Here is a 20,332-nt window from a genome sequence, read left to right on the forward strand (position 1 = left end):
AGTGGTTTGTTTGAGAGCAGTTCCACAGAGACAATGCTTCAGAACCTGACATCTATAGCACCTGGGAAGTTATTCAGTCTGCAATCTCCATCTTGGAAACAAACAAGATGACTTCATGGCTACATCCTCCCTACCCCCAGCTCTGTGTAACATCTTATCTGATTTAGAGTTCTTAAATGCTAGAGAACTTGCCACATTTTTGTAGCTCCTAATAAAGGTAGTGCCCAACTCTTGATTTGGGATTATTTTTTCTTATTGACAAACATGGCTACCTTTGCTTTTCAAAATATTTTTCTGGGGCTCTAACAAATACCTTTCATATTGGTCATAGGCTGAATACTGAAAGAGCAAGCCCAAAGTTATTAAGAAATATTATTTATAAGTATTCATTTTATTTTAGTTTTATAACTATAGCTCATCTCTTGTCTTTGTAATCTCCAAGGAACCACTAATGCGCTGTTTATCAGAATGCTGCTTGCCGCAGAATTTCACTGCATGGCACTTCAGTGTTTTTGTTTATTAATCTGATGATAAAGCTAATGAAATTATAAAAATTAAAAGTTAGCCTGTGTCTGGTCATTTTTAAAAGTGGACATACCAAAAACAAGCATAAACATCATTCATTCTGAATAGATCATTCCCTATAAGCATAGTAGCCATATTGTGGTAGAAAAATATTATGTGGGTCCCTCCTAATGGGGGTTGGCAACTTATTCAAAATACTTATCATCACTGTTCCCTTTACTGCATCAATCCCAAATCACAAAAGACTGGGAGAAGAGGAATGTTCATGCCTAGCACCTAAAGATATGTAAAGAAGGTGGCAGGCAAGCCTCCCTGGGAACAGCATTCCACAAGCAGGGAGCCACCACAGAAAAGGCCCATTCTTGTGTTGCCAATTTCCAGGCCCTTTATGGAGGAGGCAAACAAAGAAGGAATAACCAGCTGCACACATTTAAGATGGGGGACATCTGGACTGCGAGTAGTACATGCAAAAAGGATCTAGATGCCTTAGGAGACCACAACTATCTTCTGTCACATGGAGGATGGAGCAAGCTTCTTTTTACACGCTCTGGAGGAACAGGTGAGTGACTAAACAAAACACAAAGACTGCTTATTCAGCAGATATTAAAGGGTAATACCTGCATACAACTGGTCTTCAAGGTAGGTTGCAACAGGAACACTACCACTATACAAAGATATGGTGAAACGTTAAGAAATGGGTCTTCAAATGTATGTTTAGGTTAAAAGTCTGAAAAAGTTGAAGATACACAGAAAAGCTGACTAATTCCTCAGCACTGTTTGTTCTGCAGAACCGATATGAGTAAGACTGGAGTCCAGTTTGTCTTGCTTGCTATCTTTCAGAGTTAGCTATGCAACACCTCTGCAAATGGGATTACACAAGTTTACGCAAGAAGAATTTGGTAGACTAACAAGCATCACAGGCAAACAAGAGGAATTAACTTCTACGATAGTTTCAGAATGCAGATTGAAGCACACACACAAACTGATCTGAGTTTCAGATTATGATTGTGAGATACTTCTAACACCCGAGAACTTCCTCATCCCTTCTTCCTTCCTCACCTCTGCCTTGCAACCATTCTTCCTACTTAATATTAGGATGATGCTTTCTTTTAAAATAGAACCAAACTGCAGAGAGAGGGAGAACAGGGAATGTATCTCAACCACAAACAACTTGTGATGATACAGAATACTGAAATATGGTTCTTCTACAAATGGAGGAAACATGGCCCTCTGTCCCAGAGAAGCTGCAATTGTGTCTATATACCCAGAGTTGCACAACCTTTAAACCTTCATAGTGCTGTTGATTTTGCTGGGAGCTGAGCTGCTACCCAGCTTTGGAATCTGTTTCTTTATAATGTTAATAGCAAGCTGGCCAAGATTAACAGCCATGTGTCACATCCACATAATACATTAAAAGCACATGGCTTCCTCCAAATAATCTTGGGAACTGTAGTTTGTTAAGGGTGCTAGATATTGTAGCTCGGTGAAGGGTATGCTACCATTCCCATGATCTTTTGAGAAAAGCCATGTGTTTTAAATGTATGTTGTGACCATCTGAGTACCCCAATAAAGCTGCCAGTTGTTTTGATGTTCTTTGTTCTAAGCAAGTATTTTTTTTCATTACACACATATGTGTATATGATAACAGAACTAGAATATCATGAAAAGAACACAGATTTAGTTGGATTAGGGAAGTAGTAAGAGTCTCCTCAGGTTCAAATTCCCACTCAGTCATGAAACTCACTGTGTGACCATGGGCCAATAGCTCTTTAAGAGCCGAATTTACAATTTACATCACTGGTTAGTTTTGAGAATAAGGAATGGGGGATCAGACCAGGGTGGGGCATGGACAATGCCTTGAGCTCCTTAAAGAAAATGAGAGAGAGAGAAATGTAGCAAATATGAATAAAAATCTCCATACTTTCCTTGAATTTTGCTGCAGTCAACAAGCAATATTGTCAGGTATTTATTTAATATACTATACTACCTTTCTCCCACTGCAGGGCCCAAATTGGCTCACAACATGAACTAAAACAGATACAGCTGAAATGCAAAACCCCTCCCTAAAAAACAGCTAAATACATGTTATAATTTTTTTAAAGAAAAAAATATGGTAACCAAGTTACCATATTAAAAACAGCACTGAATCAAAACAACTTACAACCACAAAAGCAAAAAAAAAGATACAGCACAGACCATTAATAGTTCTTGCCACTCCATACTGTTAGTGGCCAAAGGCCTGTCTAAAAAACATATTTGCCTACGAATGGAAGGAAAGCATAGAGGGAGCTAGCCTTGCCTCTTGTGGAAAGGAGTTCAACAATCTGAGAGCAGCCACTGACAAGGTAAGGCATAACAGCAGTGCTGCTAGGTGTCACATAGGAATTAGCAAAAATGGAATTATGGTGCTGTAACTGGAAGGCTTAGGTAACTCACTTGCACCTAGAGCTAAGCTAGTTATATCCGGCACACCAGATATAAATTTGTATTATAAGGCGTGCTGCCTGAGCTGCATCAGTACAAAACTCTACCACTGGGATTCAAAGATCTGCTTAGCTTCAAGAGGCGTTGTTCTGATCCTGCAAATTTTTTGATCTTTAGCCCCTAAAATGGTAGACCCCAATGCCATATAACAAACCACCTCTTGAATTTATAATTTTAAAAAACTGTGTTTGCCAGCAGAAATGAGAGCTGTAGTTCAGTGGGATGGGGTTCTAAAGTTCCCTTGGGCTCACACAGAACTAGTTTCCAGTTCTTTGAATCCCAGCCTATGCATATCACAACTATGTACACCTTTGGTTCAAAAATGAGATTCCGCAGCAACTGAAGCAAGCCCATGATTGCCCAATTACAAAATGGAGCAGCTTCATTTTCCTGTAGTGCAAATAATCTATGAGATTATTTATACCTCTACATGTAAAATAAAAAAATTCCTTCCAGCAGCACCTTAGAGACCAACTAAGTTTGTTATTGGTATGAGCTTTTGTGTGCATGCACACTTCTTCAGATCTATATACCTAGATAAGTGATGGTAAATTGCAGATTAAGGTCCCACCCTCCAAAGCAAGCCCCATGAGCACACCTTCTGCTTCCAAGTAAACAATGAATGGATATAGCAGGAGAAGCATCACTACTCAAGAGCCAGAATTGACATGATTCCTTATTTATGCAAGTGCAATCCTTTACACTACAAATGTACAGTGGATCATTTGCATTAACAGCTGCCATTCACTCACATATAAACAAATAAGCTACTGCACTTGAACAACTGAGACAAAACATGCCTATTACCATAAAAGTTGCTTTGTACACTTTCCTCCATACATGCACTCTTCATAACATGTTGGTAGCAAATAAAGAGTTGACCATCCTCCCAAATGCCATTAAAACTGGCATGCTCAAAAGACTGAATGCCACTTTTAGAGCTGCTAGAGGGTTTTTCAAAATCATTATAGCTCAACTGTACCAAACATCTGAAACACAGGTTGTAAACTAATTTACTGTAATAACTATGTGGGCAGTAAACTCTTAATTGCCAAATAAAGATTTGAGAATAATGGTCATAAGCTCCACAGCTAGTTCCTTTTAACCCTTAATAAGGGTTGGAGGGATGCAAAACAAAACGCTCCTGATTTCTTTTCTTTGCAACTTAACAACAGAGGAGTCCCAATATAAGACACTTCCTGATCTTTCATTTCCTGCTAGGTTTTTTTCTCCCTTTTTGAAAAAGTTATCATTAACACAGAGGCCCTTCCCCAATATCAATCCATTGAACTCCACTTTTTCTCCCTGGGCCCAGATTTTCCATATCAATAGATCACTTCCTTTCACAATCATCAGGATTACTGAAGAAAATAAGCTGAATAACCTTCGTCACTGTCAGCACAGCTGCAAAAGCAAAAAAAAAAAAAAGTCACCGTCTAAGGGACAGATTAAGGTCACGCATGCGACTATAAGGCGTGCACGATCATCCCTTCCTCGAAAATTTACAGGCGCATACTTTTTAAAAGCCAGTTACAAAGTCAATTTTGCAAGCACGGGCAAGCAATTTAATAATTTTTATGTATGCAAAGAGAGCATGCCCCCCCGGGGGGGGGGACGGTGAGGAGACCGAGAATCGAAAGAGGCCCTTGCTGGTCTATTTTCGGATGCAGTGTGTCGATCAGAGCCTGTGCCCAGGGAAATGAATGGAGAGGAATTGCATGCGGTGGGGGGGGGGGGGAGAGAAATAAGGCACATGCGGCGGGGGAGGGGGGCGAAGAAATCTGTATGGCTGGAGAAACAGAAGAGCGGGGCTGAGCTTCAGGGAATCTGCATATATGAAGGGGAGGAGCTGCAAAGACGAAGGTTAGAAAATAATACGGGAGGGGGAAATCCCAACATGGGGAGGCCGAAGGCTGCGGCTGAAGGCGCAAAAGTTGGCGGCAAAAGGGCTACCGGTTGAGCCCGGTCGAAACGCGGGCATGTGCGGCACAGCTAGGGGGGGTCAGCGGGAGGGGAAGGCGCCCGGCGCGGCTTAGTCAGCAAAGGCAGTGGCCTGCGCCCAGCAGCCGCGGCTGCTCCTGACGGTGCAAAGAGGAGCAGCAGCGGCGCAAGGCAGCTCGGGCCTGCAGCAGCGAGCCATGGCTGTGCAGGAGAGGAGAGGCAGCGCAACGGCGCCCGCCCGCCCAGCCAGCCACTCTGCCTTCCTACGCTGCAGAAGCCTCTTCTCCTCCCCCCCCCCCGAAAAATAAAAGGGTGGAAGCGCGGGGCCGGTCTCGCCGGCCGGGGTTAGGGTGGGCAGGGGAAACCCCGAGCGAGGCGCCTCACCTGTGGCGCTGAGCATGAAGTCGAGGGTGCTGTGTCGCGCGGCTGCCATAGTGAGGTAGAGCCCTGTGCCATGCCTGGTGGAGCGGCCGTGGCTGCTGCGCTGCGAGTGCCACCGAGTGCGTGTGTGTGTGTGTTACGCACGCGGGGTTGAGGCCGGGGTTGCCGCCGAGCGGGGAGAGCCCGAAGGGGAGGGGCAGCCTGGCTGGGAACGAATGAGTCGGCGATGGGGGGGGGGGAGAGAGGGAGAGGGAGGCAAAAGCAGAGAATTGGCTGCGACTCCTCAGAGCCAGGAGGACGGAGAGGTGGCCGCCCTCGCTGCTTGCTCGCCGCCTTGCTTGCTCGCTCGCCCGCCCGGCCGCCTCCCTCGGGGAGCGCGGAACCGCAGGCGCTTTGCTGAGGAGTTGTTGCTATTGTGTGAGCAAGGCGGGCTTTGCTAAGGCGGTAGTCGCTGAAACGGCCTCGCGGTTTACATTCGCCAAGCCCGCCCAAAAGCTGCTTGTCATGTTGGGGGGGGGGGGGTTAGGAGAAAAACAAGCTGGGGGGGGGGGGGGAGTTAGGAAACTGCCCAAGCTTGGGTTGTTGTAACTTATTTTAAAAGCTCCCAAGAGGAAAAGGGTGCAAGCTTTTGAATCGCACAAGACTCCTTGCCAACCCGTTTTTGAGAGGGCTGGGGAAGTTGCTTGTCCTGCTGGAGCGTTCGTTTTCCTATAGTTCATTAGGATTTTCACATTAGTACTATAACAGCAGGTCAGCCCCTTATTCCCAAGCCCCATGGCCCCTCTCACACTCAGCTCCCTTATCTTTGCCCCCATGTCTTTTTTACTTAGCGTTTTCATTTCTGATGTTCAGTCATTACAATATAGAAGTTCACATGTTCAAATAGAGATCTAGGTTACTGTGTGTTTGGATGGGTGGGTAGGTGTTTGTTTGATAGGACACGTTGAATCGTTGAAGTTTCAGTGGTTGCCTCTTGTCTCCTGCTTTTGGAAATTACTCAATAACCAGTTCCAAAAATGAGCTACAAGTAGCTTGAAAGCTGGTGTTTTAACATGGTTTGTTGAGCAGAATTTTCTTAGGGGGACGCAGCAACTGTAGGAGAAAAGCTCTATGTGGTAGTAAGCCACTCAACCACAGCAGTTAATTCCAACAGAAAATACACTTCCAGGCCTACTGGTCATACATAAGCCTGTAACACTGAAAGGAAAATCTGCCATCTTTTCCTTCTGTGAAGTTTGAAAACAAAGCCTGACAGCATGTGACTTACCCAACATACTGGCCAGGTATGGCAGGCACATCAGGGACTAGTGAATGCCAAAACTAATCCTGTCCTGTTTGTCTGGAAGTAAACCCTACTGAATTTAATAGGACTTGCTTCTGAATAGACTTGGTTAGGATTGTGCTGAATCACTCTCACAACTGGGTTAGTTTAAAAATTGAAACTGCTACTGCAAAACTAGCATAATGAGCAAATCAAAGAGCTAATGCTAACACAATATTTCCCAGAAATGAGGTGATTCAGCATCCAAACTAAGACAACAAAACAGATCCCATTTTAAATTGTCTTTTCCGCATCTCCAATGATTTTCTTTTGAACAGACATTCCTAAAATCCTCTATCCCTTTGGTGTGGAATGTTTGTGTGTCTCATCCCTGAAAGCCACATTTATTTGTGCCCACACAGTGCTAGTTTTCCTTCCAAGCCTACTCCCTCAAAACAGGCCTCCGCTATTATCAATCTTTTTTTGTCCCTCTTAGCTTTTAGAAAGCTGCTCCTCCCTCCTGAAAAAAATCCCGAATCTAATCACTGAGGAATACTTCCAACATTGTTTTAGAAAGCTATGACAGTACTCTTGGGAGCTGCATTCTTGTCTAAGAATTGAAATAAAAAGTTTGGTGCAGAAAACAGGAAAGGGTGAGCACAGAAACTTAACACTTTCCCCACCTGCCACTTTTGCAGCTTCCACAGAGAAAGCGTTTAAAAAAACTAGTCTTACAAACATGTATCTTGAATTCCACAGTTAGTTTGTGGGAAAAGTAACTGGGTGGGGGGAAAGGTTAAGCATCCCCATCCCCACCGCATTACCTCTACATGGCAAAGCAAAAAGAAAAAGCAGGGTCTCATAGCTTTGGTTTATTGATTTGCACATAACATTGAGTAAGAGGCACACAAGAACACGCAGCCAGAACTTACTGAATGCACACAGAAAGCCTCTGTGCACATATGGGTTTCTGTATTCACTATAGTGTCTATGCCTGTGAGTGGACAGAGCTGCCCCTGTCATTTAAGTGAAGGGAGAAGTCTGCACATGTTTACGCAACAGTTGCTGTGCAATGAACAACCTACCAAACTCGTGTTTATTGTAGCTTTGGATTAAGTCCTGTGCTCAAAGTGGGATGGAGGGGGCGGGGAATGAGAAGAGTGTTAGCTGTGAAATCTTTTTTTTTTTTTAACAGTGCATTCTTTAGGAATAAATCCCACTGAGTATTTTCTGCCAAGTAAGTGTGCATAGGACTGCCTTCTCAACCTGCAATCCTATACCCATATAGGGTATGTATGGAGCTTATTTGTGAGTCATGCACAGCATTTCATTGTAACGCTGCAGTCCTACACACTCACTTGGGAGTGAACTCAACTGAAAACAATTGGACTCTATTGTGGGTAAACATGTACTGTATAGGTTGGCACTGTTGGTGGCTTTTTGCAAAAAAGAGTGATCTTCTCTCAGTGTAACCAAGTGGGATGGGTTTAAGTCTACCTGAAAAGAAGTGAGACAGCATCCTATACCACTTTACTCCTACTTTGCACACTGATTTATATCAGAACTATGATACATATGTGCAATACATATGTGTGGCACTGGGCCAGTTCACAAAGAAGGTTTAGTACATGTACCCTGTATATACACCATCACTTAAGAATATGTTCTGGTTAGATTACTGCAACACGTTATATGTAGAGCTGCCTTTGAAGATGGTTTGGAAACTTCAGCTGATGCAGAATTCAGTGATCAGGTTGCTCACCAGGGAAAAACAGTTTGAGCATATTACGCCAATCCTGGGCCAACTGTACTGGCTGCCAATTAGCTCAAAGTGCTGGTTTTATACGTATAAAGCCTTAAATGGCTCAGGACCACATCTCCCCATATAAACCAACCTGAATTCTACAGTCATAATCTGAAGCCCTTCTTAGTGTGTCTCCTCCACAAGAGGTCCTGAGGGTGACAAAATGAGAATGGGCCTTTTCTGTGTTGGCTCCCCATTTGTTGAATGCTCTCTGCAGGGAAGGGTTGTCAGGCACCATTATACACCTTTAGGTGCCAGGCCTTCTATATGTTTGTGGGAGGGGGGTTATTGTTTTAACTCTTTATTTTGTGCTTTTATCCTGTATACTCCAAAGTGCTTTTATCCTGCGAGTTACAAAGCTGAAGGGCAGTATATAAATATTATTATTATTATTATTATTATTATTATTATTATTATTAATAATAATATTTTGCCCTTTGTGCAGAGACCCTAAATAGTTCATCTGGGAATACTACCATATGTACACAGTATAACATCTTGCTACATATGCAATCACTATACACACCATATCCTGTGTGGAAGGTACATGTATTCAGAGAAGCTGGCTTTGTTTCACTGAAGTCAAAGGCATAACAGTTCCATAATCAGCACTTTAGTAATTATGTTGCAGTGGAAATAAATAAGCAGACCTCTATTAACTTTAATGGTGTTGGAGCAGGCTCTGCATCAACGTGGTTTTGCAGGCTTAGGGATATTAAAACAGCACTAGTAAATATTTCTACAACTAGCAAGTTTCTAAAACAAGACATCTCTTTTGCAAGATGTGCCATGAGGCTTTGTTTGTGCATGTTTAAGACTCTCTATATAACATACTTTTAGACGTTGCCATTAGTGAGTAATACATATTGGCACCTACAACTCATGCAATATTCATTCTTGCAGGGATGGCGTCAGCACTTGGCATCCTTGGGCAGCTGCCAGGGCCCACAACTGATGCTTTCCATGCCACACACACACCTATAACATTGTTTCTGGTCCAGCACTCTGAGGTAGGGCTAGAACTAGGAACCTTTTAACTTTTGATCATTGTAGGAAATTAAAAGGGTAGCTAGATCCAGCTGCCTGGTGCCATTTTGACCAGCTAGATAAGCTTGCCAGGGCCCGCTGACAGAGACACCCCCCCAAATGACCCTTTGCCTGGGCAACCACCAAACTTGGAGATGACTTCCCCTCCCCACAATGAATCATAATTTCCATATTTCCAGGTTTCATTTTTTTAAAAAAAGTAAGTTCCTAGCATTTGTAGAACCTGAGATACAAGGGGAAACAAGTAGGCACTTTTCTCTCCCCCCCCCCCTTTTTTTTTTTTTTTTTGTGAGAAGCAAAACTCCAAACCTTCAGTTTTTCATTACCCTTCACCCCTGGATAAATTATTGTGAGCACCCATATTCATATATTGTTGCACATATAGTCTAATATGCCCTACCACTGAGCTACAGACCTTCTGATCCACTATTCCTTAGACCAGAGGTGTGAAACCTAGGGGTCAGATAGGAGAAACCTGCTTCCTGGAAATTGGCACCTTTATCCTACAACTGCCATATGAACATTCTGGGGTTCAAGGCATGCACATGTACATTGCACATGTGGGTCTTGTAGGTGCTACACTTGATATTCTATCAGCGAGAAACCTGTTCAGAAATGCCTAAGGCTGGGCCTGCATGAACCTTTCACCCTGAAAAGGAACTGACAGAACGAACTGCATTGTTCAAGTAGAGTCACCTTGAAAGTTGCTTTGTTCATTAACAATATGCCAGGCAGAATATACCCGCTGTTCATGCGAACCCAACTGACTCTTAAGAGTCTTGGCTTTTAATTAACAGAGTTTTGGAATGATAAAAGTGCATCAGTTTGTTACAGGCCTTGTTAAGTAGTTATAAGCACAATTGAAAGTCTAAAACTCTAGTTCAGTTGAGCGCTGAATATTTATTTCTGCCTGATATATTACTGTACTTTGGAAGCACATTAGACTAGCATATTTTCTTTAAAAAATGGCTCCAGGGCTGTTATTTTAAAAGGCAGATATAATTGTGCTGTGACCCAGAAGAAGGCTTCAGGCCCTGTTCACAGCAGACATGTCTCTTCCACCCGCCATTTCTGCTGATTTGTTACAGCTCTGACTGCATGTAGTTACATGAAGTGCCATTGGCTTAAGCATGCTGGGAAGCGTCTTCATTAAGGTTTGGGCCCATTAAAACAATAATAAACGTAGCATTTACTTATGCTATGATGAGAGATAAAAGAATCAAAATTAAATTAGGTGGTTTGGGTCTTTTGAAATGTAATTTGTAGTATTCCCCATCTAAAATGTTTGGGATGTGTATATATAAAGCTTTTCCTGAAGAGCCCAACCCTCATAACCTTCCCTGCCTTTGCTATCAAATGCCAGCTGGAAAGAAGCCTGACACCACTTGAAGATGCCTGGACTTGGACCTTATTACAGTGCAGCTGCTTTAATCTTCTTACAAATTCTTTCCTCTGTCTGCACAGTCTTGTTTCTATTGATAGCTGTTTTATTGGTATTTGTTGGGGGGGGGGTTCCTTCGTTTTTTGTTTTACAGCCTTAAAAAAGCACTTTGAGAGCCTTATTTCAGCATAAATTCTTTCTATAAATGCTTAAAGTTCAGATTGGGAACCAATGGCCCTCCAGAGGTTGCCGGAATGCAACTCCCATCCCATTCCCCCCCCCCCCCCGATCATTGGTCGTTCTGACTAGGGCAATTGGAGTTCAACAACATCTGGAGGGCCACAGGATCACCACCTTGGCTTTAAAGGCTTCCAGAGAGAGAGAGAATATTTCTCAGTTGGGTAGCAACCAAGAACACAGCAGCACTCTCTACTTTACACACTGATGGAAAACCTAAGAGGTAGAGAAGGTTTCTCAGGTACACTAGGTCTTTCAAGACCATACATGGCTTTACTAAGGATTGAGCATGAAAGGCAATAAAAAAGGTAGTGCAGATACGGGAGATCACAGCCAGTGGCGTAGCGTGGGGGGTGCAGGGGGGGCCGGCCGCACCGGGCGCAACATCTGGGGGGGCGCTCGCACTCGCTCTCTGCCCCTACCTAAATCCACGGGTTAGGGGGTGCAAATTACTTGCCTTGCCCCGGGTGCTGACAACCCACGCTACGCCACTGATCACAGCATATAACGTGCTCTTCTTATATGACCCATAATAGGGAGCAGGGCAAGAAGAAAGTACACTGTTCCAGAGATGCCTATAAAACAAGGAGAAAGAAGCAGGAGAAAGCAAGCTTGTTCCATCCTGCATGCGACAGCCCTTTAGATATTTGAAGATGACTATTATATCCCCTCAGTCTCCTTATTGCCAGGCTAAATTTCCACAACCGTTCCGCATAAGCAGGGATGGGGGGGTGGAGCTGAGGGGGCCATCGCCCCGGGCACAGTTTTTCCACTTGTACTACTGGCAAGCCAGATGTCCCCCATCTTATATTTGTGCAGCTGGTTCTTCCTGCCTAAGTGGAAAAACTGACATTTGTCCCTATGGAAATTCATTTTGTCAGTACAGTGGTACCCCGCAAGACGAATGCCTCGCAAGACGGAAAACCCGCAAGACGAAAGGGTTTTCTGTTTCGGAGGCGCTTCGCAAGACGAATTTCCCTATGGGCTTGCTTCGCAAGACGAAAGCCCATAGGGAAATCTCCGGGGACCTGTTTTAAATTGCTGGCGGTCGGGAGCAAAGACTTTCGCCCACAGCCGGCCTTCAGAAGAGGTCCTGGACCTCTTCTGAAGGCCGGCGGGGGGCAAAAGTCTTTGCTCCCCCCCGCCTGCCTTCCCGGGACAGCGGAGACTTCTCCGCTGCCCCGGGCGATCTTAAAATGCTGGCGGGCGGGAGCGAAGCGTTCGCTGCCGACCCCCAGCATTTTAAAATCTCCCCGGGACAGCAGAGAAGTCCCGCCCCGCTCCAGATGGCCGCGCAAAGCTGCCTGCAGTCGCGGGACTGCAGGCAGATCTGCGCCACCATCCCGAGCGGGGCGCTAAGTCCCGCCCCGCTCGGGATGGCGGCGCAGAGCTGTCTGCCGTCCCGGGATCAGCGCAGCTCTGCGCGGCCATCGGGAGCCAGGGGCGAAGCCCGCCCCGCTCCAGATGGCCGCGCAAAGCTGCCTGCAGTCGCGGGACTGCAGGCAGATCTGCGCCACCATCCCGAGCGGGGTGCTAAGTCCCGCCCCGCTCGGGATGGCGGCGCAGAGCTGTCTGCCGTCCCGGGATCAGCGCAGCTCTGCGCGGCCATCGGGAGCTGGGGGCGAAGCCCGCCCCGCTCCAGATGGCCGCGCAAAGCTGCCTGCAGTCCCGGGACTGCAGGCACATCTGCGCCGCCATCCCAAGCGGGGCGCTAAGTCCCGCCCCGCTCTGGATGCCAGCGCAGAGCTGTCTGCCGTCCCGGGACTGCAGGCAGATCTGTGCCGCCATCCCGAGCGGGGCGCTAAGTCCCGCCCCGCTCTGGATGCCAGCGCAGAGCTGTCTGCCGTCCCGGGACTGCAGGCAGATCTGCGCCACCATCCCGAGCGGGGTGCTAAGTCCCGCCCCGCTCGGGATGGCGGCGAAGCCCGCCCCGCTCCAGATGGCCGCGCAAAGCTGCCTGCAGTCCCGGGACTGCAGGCACATCTGCGCCGCCATCCCAAGCGGGGCGCTAAGTCCCGCCCCGCTCTGGATGCCAGCGCAGAGCTGTCTGCCGTCCCGGGACTGCAGGCAGATCTGTGCCGCCATCCCGAGCGGGGCGCTAAGTCCCGCCCCGCTCTGGATGCCAGCGCAGAGCTGTCTGCCGTCCCGGGACTGCAGGCAGATGTGTGCCGCCATCCCGAGCGGGGCGCTAAGTCCCGCCCCGCTCTGGATGGCGGTGCAGATCTGCCTGCCGTCCCGGGATCAGCGAAGCGTTCGCTGCCGACCCCCAGCATTTTAAAATCTCCCCGTGTCCCGGTGAGATTTTAAAATGCTGGGGGTCGGCAGCGAAGCCCTTGTTCCCCCCCAGCCCCCCCCCAGCCTTCAGAAGCCCTTGTCCCCCCCCCCCCCCAGCCTTCAGAAGAGGTCGGGGGAGAGACTGTCCCCGGACCTGGTCTGAAGGCGGTTTCCCTTGGAACGCATTAATTGATTTTCAATGCATTCCTATGGGAAACCGTGCATCGCAAGACGAAAAACTCGCAAGAAGAAAAAACTTGCGGAACGAATTAATTTCGTCTTGCGAGGCACCACTGTATTGGCCCAGTGCTCCAATCTGTTCCCCTAGATCTGTCCTCAGTAGTATTGGCTACCCCTCCCAGTTTGGTGTCATCTGCAAATTTGACAAGCATCCTCTCCATACCTTCATCCAAGTTTTTTATAAAAATGTTGGACAACAACAGGCCCAAGACAGAACCCTGCAGCACCCCACTTGTCCCCAGAATGACGAGGAACCATTAGTGAGAACGCTTAGAGTTTGGTCAGTCAACCAGCTACAAATTGAACCGTTACCTCATTCAGTTCACATTTTACCAGGTTCTCCACAAGAATATGGGGGACTTTGTCAAAAGCCTTACTAAAATCAAGATACACTGTGTCCACAGCATTTCCCCGATCCACCAAGCTTATGTATATCAAGAAATCACAGCATCCTTTTCACACTGTTTAATTACCTATTCTAGGACCTTTCCTGGCATCAGTGTCAAGATGACCAGTCAGTAGTTACCTTGGTCTTCTCCCCCCCACCACCACCTTTTTGAAGTTGGGAACAACATTTGCTTGCTTCCAGCCCACAGAGACCTCACCTGTTCTCCAAGAATTCTCAAAGATTGTAGGCAGAGGCTCTGAGGTGACATCTGCAGGCTTCTTTAGTACTCTTGGGTGCAGCTCATCAGGCCCTGGAGATTTGAATTTGTAGCTAGGTGTTCCCTTACCACCTCATTCCTACTTTGGGGTGCAGCTCCATGTATTCTGTTATCACCAGGTTGGGCACTGCTTTCCTTTTGGGTGAAGACAGAGGCAAAGTAGGTGCTGAGCAGTTCTGCATTCTCTCTGTCATCCAGGAGCATTTCTCCATCTTCTCCATGCTTGCTCTTCTTCTTGCTTCAAACAGAGCTAAAGAAACCTTTTATTATTATTCTTAACCGCTCTACCACTTGTTCTTCTTCTTGCTATAAATTGGTGCAATTCTATAGAGACTATTGAGGTGATATCCCCACCCCAATAATTGCATTGTGGCTCAGGTGAATCAACAATGTTTCAAATTACTCAGCAGTTTTTGAAAATGAGGTCTTTGCAGAGCTGCCACACTTCTTAGGTATGGAAACAAGCCATTAAAGTAGAGATCTGTTTGAAATAAATAAAAAGCTTTCCCACATATTTTTAAAGTCTTCAAATGGTTTCCTCAAAATGTGGTTACACTACTATTTGCAAATTGTGACTGTTTAGCGTACTGTGACAGTGGGGGAGAGAGAGAGAAAATCAAGATAAAAGCTGATCAGGAGTTAAATGGGAAAGGGAATGATTTCCATCTGTTGTATTATTTATCATTTTCTTTTGCTTTTTGTTTGTTCAACATGCAGTTCAGTAAGCGGTTGCTTGAGGGGACTGCTTTTTGATTTTACTTTTAAGGAGCCAGTGAAGCTGTGTAGAATTCACCATCTGTGACCCTGCAGGGAATTTTGGAATGTGTCGCTTAGGTCATACAATATAGGCACTTGGTGGTGAAGTGTATTAGTGGAAATGTCTGTATTCAGAAATAAAGAGGAGACTGTCACTCTGTCTCCCGTATGTTGCAGTTTTTATGCAGCACGTTGTAAGTGGAGGCCCTAAAGAAAGCCCCCCCCCCCCCAATAAGCAACAGCAGGAGCATCTCTACAGTCCAGATATCCCGATCAAGCAAACCTACCCAGATAGTAAAACACATTACCTTTTTATATACTGTATTGGATTAACTATAGTTGATAATTAATACAATCTCAAAACTTTTCTTCTAAATCTATAGCTTCATCAGATTTGAAGATCAATCCACAAGAAGCAGTACTGCAAATAAAGTATTAGAAACAACGATCAAGCCATTCGGTGCAAAAGTCATCAGCATAAACAATGCTGCAAAACTCTATATACTGGAACAAATGCCAATTCCATACCAACAAAGCTTCAGTGAATCACACCAGATGTGGTGAGCCACAAGACCAAGTGAAAAAGGTTGCTAGAAGGGAAGCATTATTCAATGATACATCTATGTCTCTGGAAAGACGAGCTGTAACAGACAGTTATGGTTCAGGGTTTAATGAATACGGAAACAAGTTACAAGGGATTCAAATGAAGATTTCAAGCGGGAATCAAGCTGTAGTTTTGCAATGCAGCTAAGTAACGAGGACTATAAGAGCAATATGCCATTATTTGCCATAAGCCCAGACAGCCAAGCTAAAGAGGAGTTATTTAATGTATTGGGGGGGGGGGGGTTCTTACCAGTCCTATGAGTTGTCTCCCACTAAGCCACACAGAATAGAACCACAGATATCAATGGACATAACTAATTCCAGGGTGTATCTATTCCAGTAGGAAATTCTGAAGTGCAGAACTCTTAAAGACAACCCTCCATGGCCATGCCTCGATATTCATATACCTTCTAAGGCTATACAACAAAAACAAACCTTTTACCATGGCAGACAATATGGTTTCAATACCAAGCCAGCTTTTCCCCCTTCTCTCTCCCCACCTTCCCTTTACTTACCATTGAGCCTGATGGAGAGCTCTGGTACACTCAAAAGTTTGCTCACAATATTGTGACGTTTTGGTTGTTTGTCTTCAAAATAGTTTATTTTTATCTTATTTTACCTTATCCTCAGGCCAGCCACTTGTCTCTCAGCCTAATATACCACACAGGGCTATTGTGGGGGTAAAATGGAGAGAAGAATCATGTCACCTTGATTACTTTGGGAAAAAGGTGAGAAGTTATTATTATTATTATTATTATTATTATTTGGGAAAAGACCAAATGGGAGGAGTTCACGAAATTTCATTCTACCCTTAATCTCTTTACTATTTGTTTAAGAAATCTGCACTATTAAGACTAAACTACCCCAGATTTCTTGAGAGTACCATGGGCTGCAAGAAGATCAAACCTATCCATTCTTAAAGAAATCATCCCTGAGTGCTCACTGGAAGGACAGATCATGAAGCTGAGGCTCAATACTTTGGCCACCTCATGAGAAGACAAGACTCCCTGGAAAAGACCCTGAAGTTGGGAAAGATTGAGGGCACAAGGAGAAGGGGATGACAGAGGACAAAATGGTTGGACAGTGTTCTCAAAGCTACTAACATGAGTCTGACCAAACTGCAGGAGGCAGTGGAAGACAGGAGTGCCTGGTCATGAAGAGTTGGACACGACTAAACAAAAACCACCCCAGATTTCAGCCATATACAAATAAAGCACAATGCTAGGTTTCTTTGCAAAAGGACAAGTAATTTCCAGATTTCTAAACCACAGGCCTAAGCAAAGCTTTGGTCAACAGCCACATGTGACCCTGCAGAGCTAATGGCAGTCTCCAAGGGCAGTGTGAACCAACTAAATGCTGTTTAATCATTCCATTCCTTTCAGCCTCTATAAACCTTTCACAGGATTGGATATATTTCTACACCCCATACATACCTCCAGCATCACCACCTTTCAAGAGCAGTACAAAAAGCTGCATATTCCAATTCCTGCCTCTAGCAAGATTCATAAAATTAATAACCCAAAGAAGGGAATTGCCACTTGGCTGGTCAATCACTTTCACAGGAGCCCAGGGACTTTCTGGAAACTGGTCCTTGCCCAGGGGGACGAAACCAAGATAACATTGGGGAAACAGATAACTTATCAACTCTTATCGCTAATCAATCACCTTGATCAATCTGGGCAGCTAGTGCGTCAGCTTTTAGTATTCGTGTAATTTAAACCTTGGCTATTGGAGCAAGGAAACCCTACGATCAAGCCCAGCTGTCCTCAAAACCGGCCAACAAAATATTCTCCCTTTGGCATTCAGAGTGATAAAGAGAGCACTGGACATGTTAAATAGCATAAGAATTTGGTACCGGACAGCAGGAATTAAGAGCAGATTGCCATCAGATCACCGTCAAGACTTGCCTCCCAGCAGGAAATGAATTATTTAAAGCTCCATGCATTCTCATCTGGGAGGAAGCCGCAATGAATCCACTAGGACTTGCTTCCAAGTAAATATGGTGTTCTGCTTAAATCTGCCCAAGGACACAGTGGAGATGACAGGTTTCACATAATATTCTTAGCATTTCTTCATAATTTAAATTCGGTTTGCACATTTGGTTGACAGTGCTTCTATTGCAGTTAAGTTTCTCTCCTGAGCTTCCCTCATCCACCATAGTGACACAGATGTGAGCGGACAGGATCGAAGCTTGAAAAGCAGTTTTAAATCTTGCATTATTCAAAGTATGTCAACTGCTTAGTGAAACTAGTTAATTATTGAAACTCCTTTGGATAGCTAGTTACTGCTTGGGGCCAGGAGAACAATTACGTTCTATCTGCAGCAGACATAGTTTCTTTTAAGTGAGTTGCAAGGTCAAATATCTAAGATTATTAGAGAAGGCAGATACACCATTTCAAAGTGTCTTTTGTCTGCAAAACCCTCTATGAATCAAAGAGAGAAGGTTAATTACTTTGTTTTTCAGGAAAGCTGCAGTTCCATCATGAATGGCATAACATAGCAGAGAACTCTCCCTCTCTCTTTACTTCTTCAAAAGAATGGAGTTTCCATTTATTTTTTAAAAATAAAAACCCTGTCATTTAAACTGTTTGACCTTCACCATTTTACAAAATCATATGAGCAGGAACCCCACCACTAAAACAGAATAACTGTAATTTACACCAGTATTGGCATGCGTATTGAATATTACCTCAGTATTTATGCAGGAGTAGCTGAAAATGCTTGGCACAATTTATAAAGTGTATAGAGAAAATATATTAAACTTCAGCCAGATTTCACTATGGTGTAAAGATTAACCATAAACCTCTACTGATCACCAATATCCACCTTAGAATTCACTCCAATTTTGTTTTTCTGGGAGAAGCAAGTTAGAAGGTGAATAGTTTGTGTCAGCCCCCAAGCTCATAAATTCACTGGGCTGCAATCCAACTCAAAAATATGATACACATAAGCCTACTGAAACCATTCTAATCTGTGTTGGACTGTGGTCTGGGAAATTCAGTGTTTGACCTTGTAGGGCCACTTTTCCAGCCATAGAACTATCAATATTGAGGTCTATAGATTTGCAACATTTCTGTAAAGCCAATGTACAGCTGTTGTGTAATGGAGTTTCTAACTAAACAAAAAAGTTTATTTTTGTAAACCCAGAGAAAGGTAAGCATTTAATTATATGGTTACATTCATCACAATCAGATCATTACATAGAAATAAACATGTTAACTCTATATGCATCTGAAGTCTTAAAAGTAGGATTGGTCACTTAAAGAAACCAGCAAAGTATTCATTGTGCAGTTTGATCTTAAGCACATCTACTCAAAATGAAGTCTCATTCAGCATAACGGACTTACTCCTTATTAAGTAAGTGAGCCTAAATTATGTACATTCTCTCTGAATATCAAACAGTACTTTTCCATCTGATACAGATTTTTACAATGAAGTATAAATTAGCAATGACAAATCATAATTTTTATATTTAAATTGATATCCTGCTTCTATGCCATGACACATTCAAAAAGACTTCCAACCAATTATTAAAAACACATAAACATACCATTATTTTTCTCAGATCAACATAGGCTAGGATAAAATTGATCGTGGTAAAATCATCTGCCTAAAGTAAACATTTTAAAAATGCAAATATAAAATAATAAGGGGGTGGGGAACCTTTAAAAAGGTATTTTGAATAATCAACATATTGATGCAGTTTAAACAGAAAATAAGAGAATGAGAATGCAGTGCAGAACTTCTCCTCTCATCTAGGGGAAAAAATATTCCCATGCAAACAAAGGCAAATGCCTATCTACACCCACAAAAATCCTGCATGTATAGAGTGCAGGACCATGTATTTTAAGCATAAAAGAAGGGTTCAGCATTTATCACAAACATTTCTAGCTCCTAATAACAGCTTGTAGTGATGGCTAGGATAATGAACTCAATATTATTCCTGTCCCCTTATTTTGGAAGAGCAAGTTTTCCAGCGCACAGGAGCTTGCTAGGACATCTAAATAAGCCAAGTCTAACTCTTCTGCCTTTCCAATAAAGTTTTCACAAACGATTGAAGAAGAAATAATTTAATTTTTAAGATCACAACCATCCAGTCCTGAATTACTTACAGCTCACAGGAAAGTAATCTTTCTTGTGCCATAATTTGATTGAAGCTGCTTGTTGTCTTCTTGTCCAAACACACACACATGGATGCGCGCGCACACACACACACACACACACACACACACACACACACACAATTTCACTAGTTCCCATGTGCCTAGTATAAATTATCAGATGTCAAAATGAACAAAAAATGTGCTATCGGGCTGTCACCACCCAAAGTCCTAATGCCACATTGGCAGCTAAAAGTGTGCTGCCAGAGAGCAAAATTAAAAAGCCAATTAGCTCCCTGTTTTGTTTTTCAACAACCAGCGTGCTAAGAGTAGCTTCCAGGAAAGAGTTTAATATCCACTGGCCATCCAAAGCAAAGCACGGGACTGCGTTGATTACAGCCAGCGCTCCAGAGAGGGAAATGAGATACCTGGTTAAAATTGGTTAAGGGGAATAAACAAGATTGCATTTTTATATTTTAAATGTAAGATATAGTCTGAACCTTGGAAACACAGTATTTCACCACACAATTGTTTTAACATGAATTGTATTGTCCACATTAGAGAAAGACTGGTAATGGAACACATAAAAACCCAGGAAGTGGCACCAAACATTGTATTTTAATATTCCTTTGA

At 44.0% G+C, this 20,332-nt stretch overlaps 2 protein-coding genes and 1 long non-coding RNA gene across 39 annotated transcripts in view; 1 reads left to right on the forward strand and 2 right to left on the reverse strand.

Moving 5' to 3' along the window:
- Window positions 1-5,698, reverse strand: part of SMS (spermine synthase) — a 35,491-nt gene extending 29,793 nt beyond the window's left edge. The window contains exon 1 of one of the 3 annotated variants that reach the window (XM_077927460.1): window positions 5,335-5,698. Coding sequence is in view for 1 of the 3 variants with exons in the window: in XM_077927458.1 (XP_077783584.1) it covers window positions 5,335-5,383 (49 nt within the window). In the remaining 2 variants the exon portion in view is untranslated. Of the gene's footprint in view, window positions 1-4,393; window positions 4,614-5,334 lie in introns of those variants that run through there. The other 2 variants (XM_077927458.1, XM_077927459.1) reach the window with 2 other exon arrangements.
- LOC114596225 (uncharacterized) lies at window positions 4,749-18,823 on the forward strand. The gene is made up of 3 exons (XR_013392627.1): window positions 4,749-4,872; window positions 15,380-16,327; window positions 16,436-18,823. It is a non-coding gene; the product is annotated as an uncharacterized LOC114596225 (long non-coding RNA).
- The window catches only part of MBTPS2 (membrane bound transcription factor peptidase, site 2), a 62,921-nt gene continuing 61,291 nt past the window's right edge, over window positions 18,703-20,332 (reverse strand). For all 35 annotated transcript variants that reach the window (XM_077927457.1, XM_077927451.1, XM_077927440.1 and 32 more), the window contains one exon: window positions 18,703-20,127. In XM_077927457.1, the coding sequence (XP_077783583.1) occupies window positions 19,905-20,127 (223 nt within the window). In that variant the 3' untranslated portion in view covers window positions 18,703-19,904. The remainder of the gene's footprint in view (window positions 20,128-20,332) is intronic.

This window comes from Podarcis muralis, chromosome 4 (genome assembly GCF_964188315.1).
Source record: "Podarcis muralis chromosome 4, rPodMur119.hap1.1, whole genome shotgun sequence".
NCBI classification, from domain to species: domain Eukaryota; kingdom Metazoa; phylum Chordata; class Lepidosauria; order Squamata; family Lacertidae; genus Podarcis; species Podarcis muralis.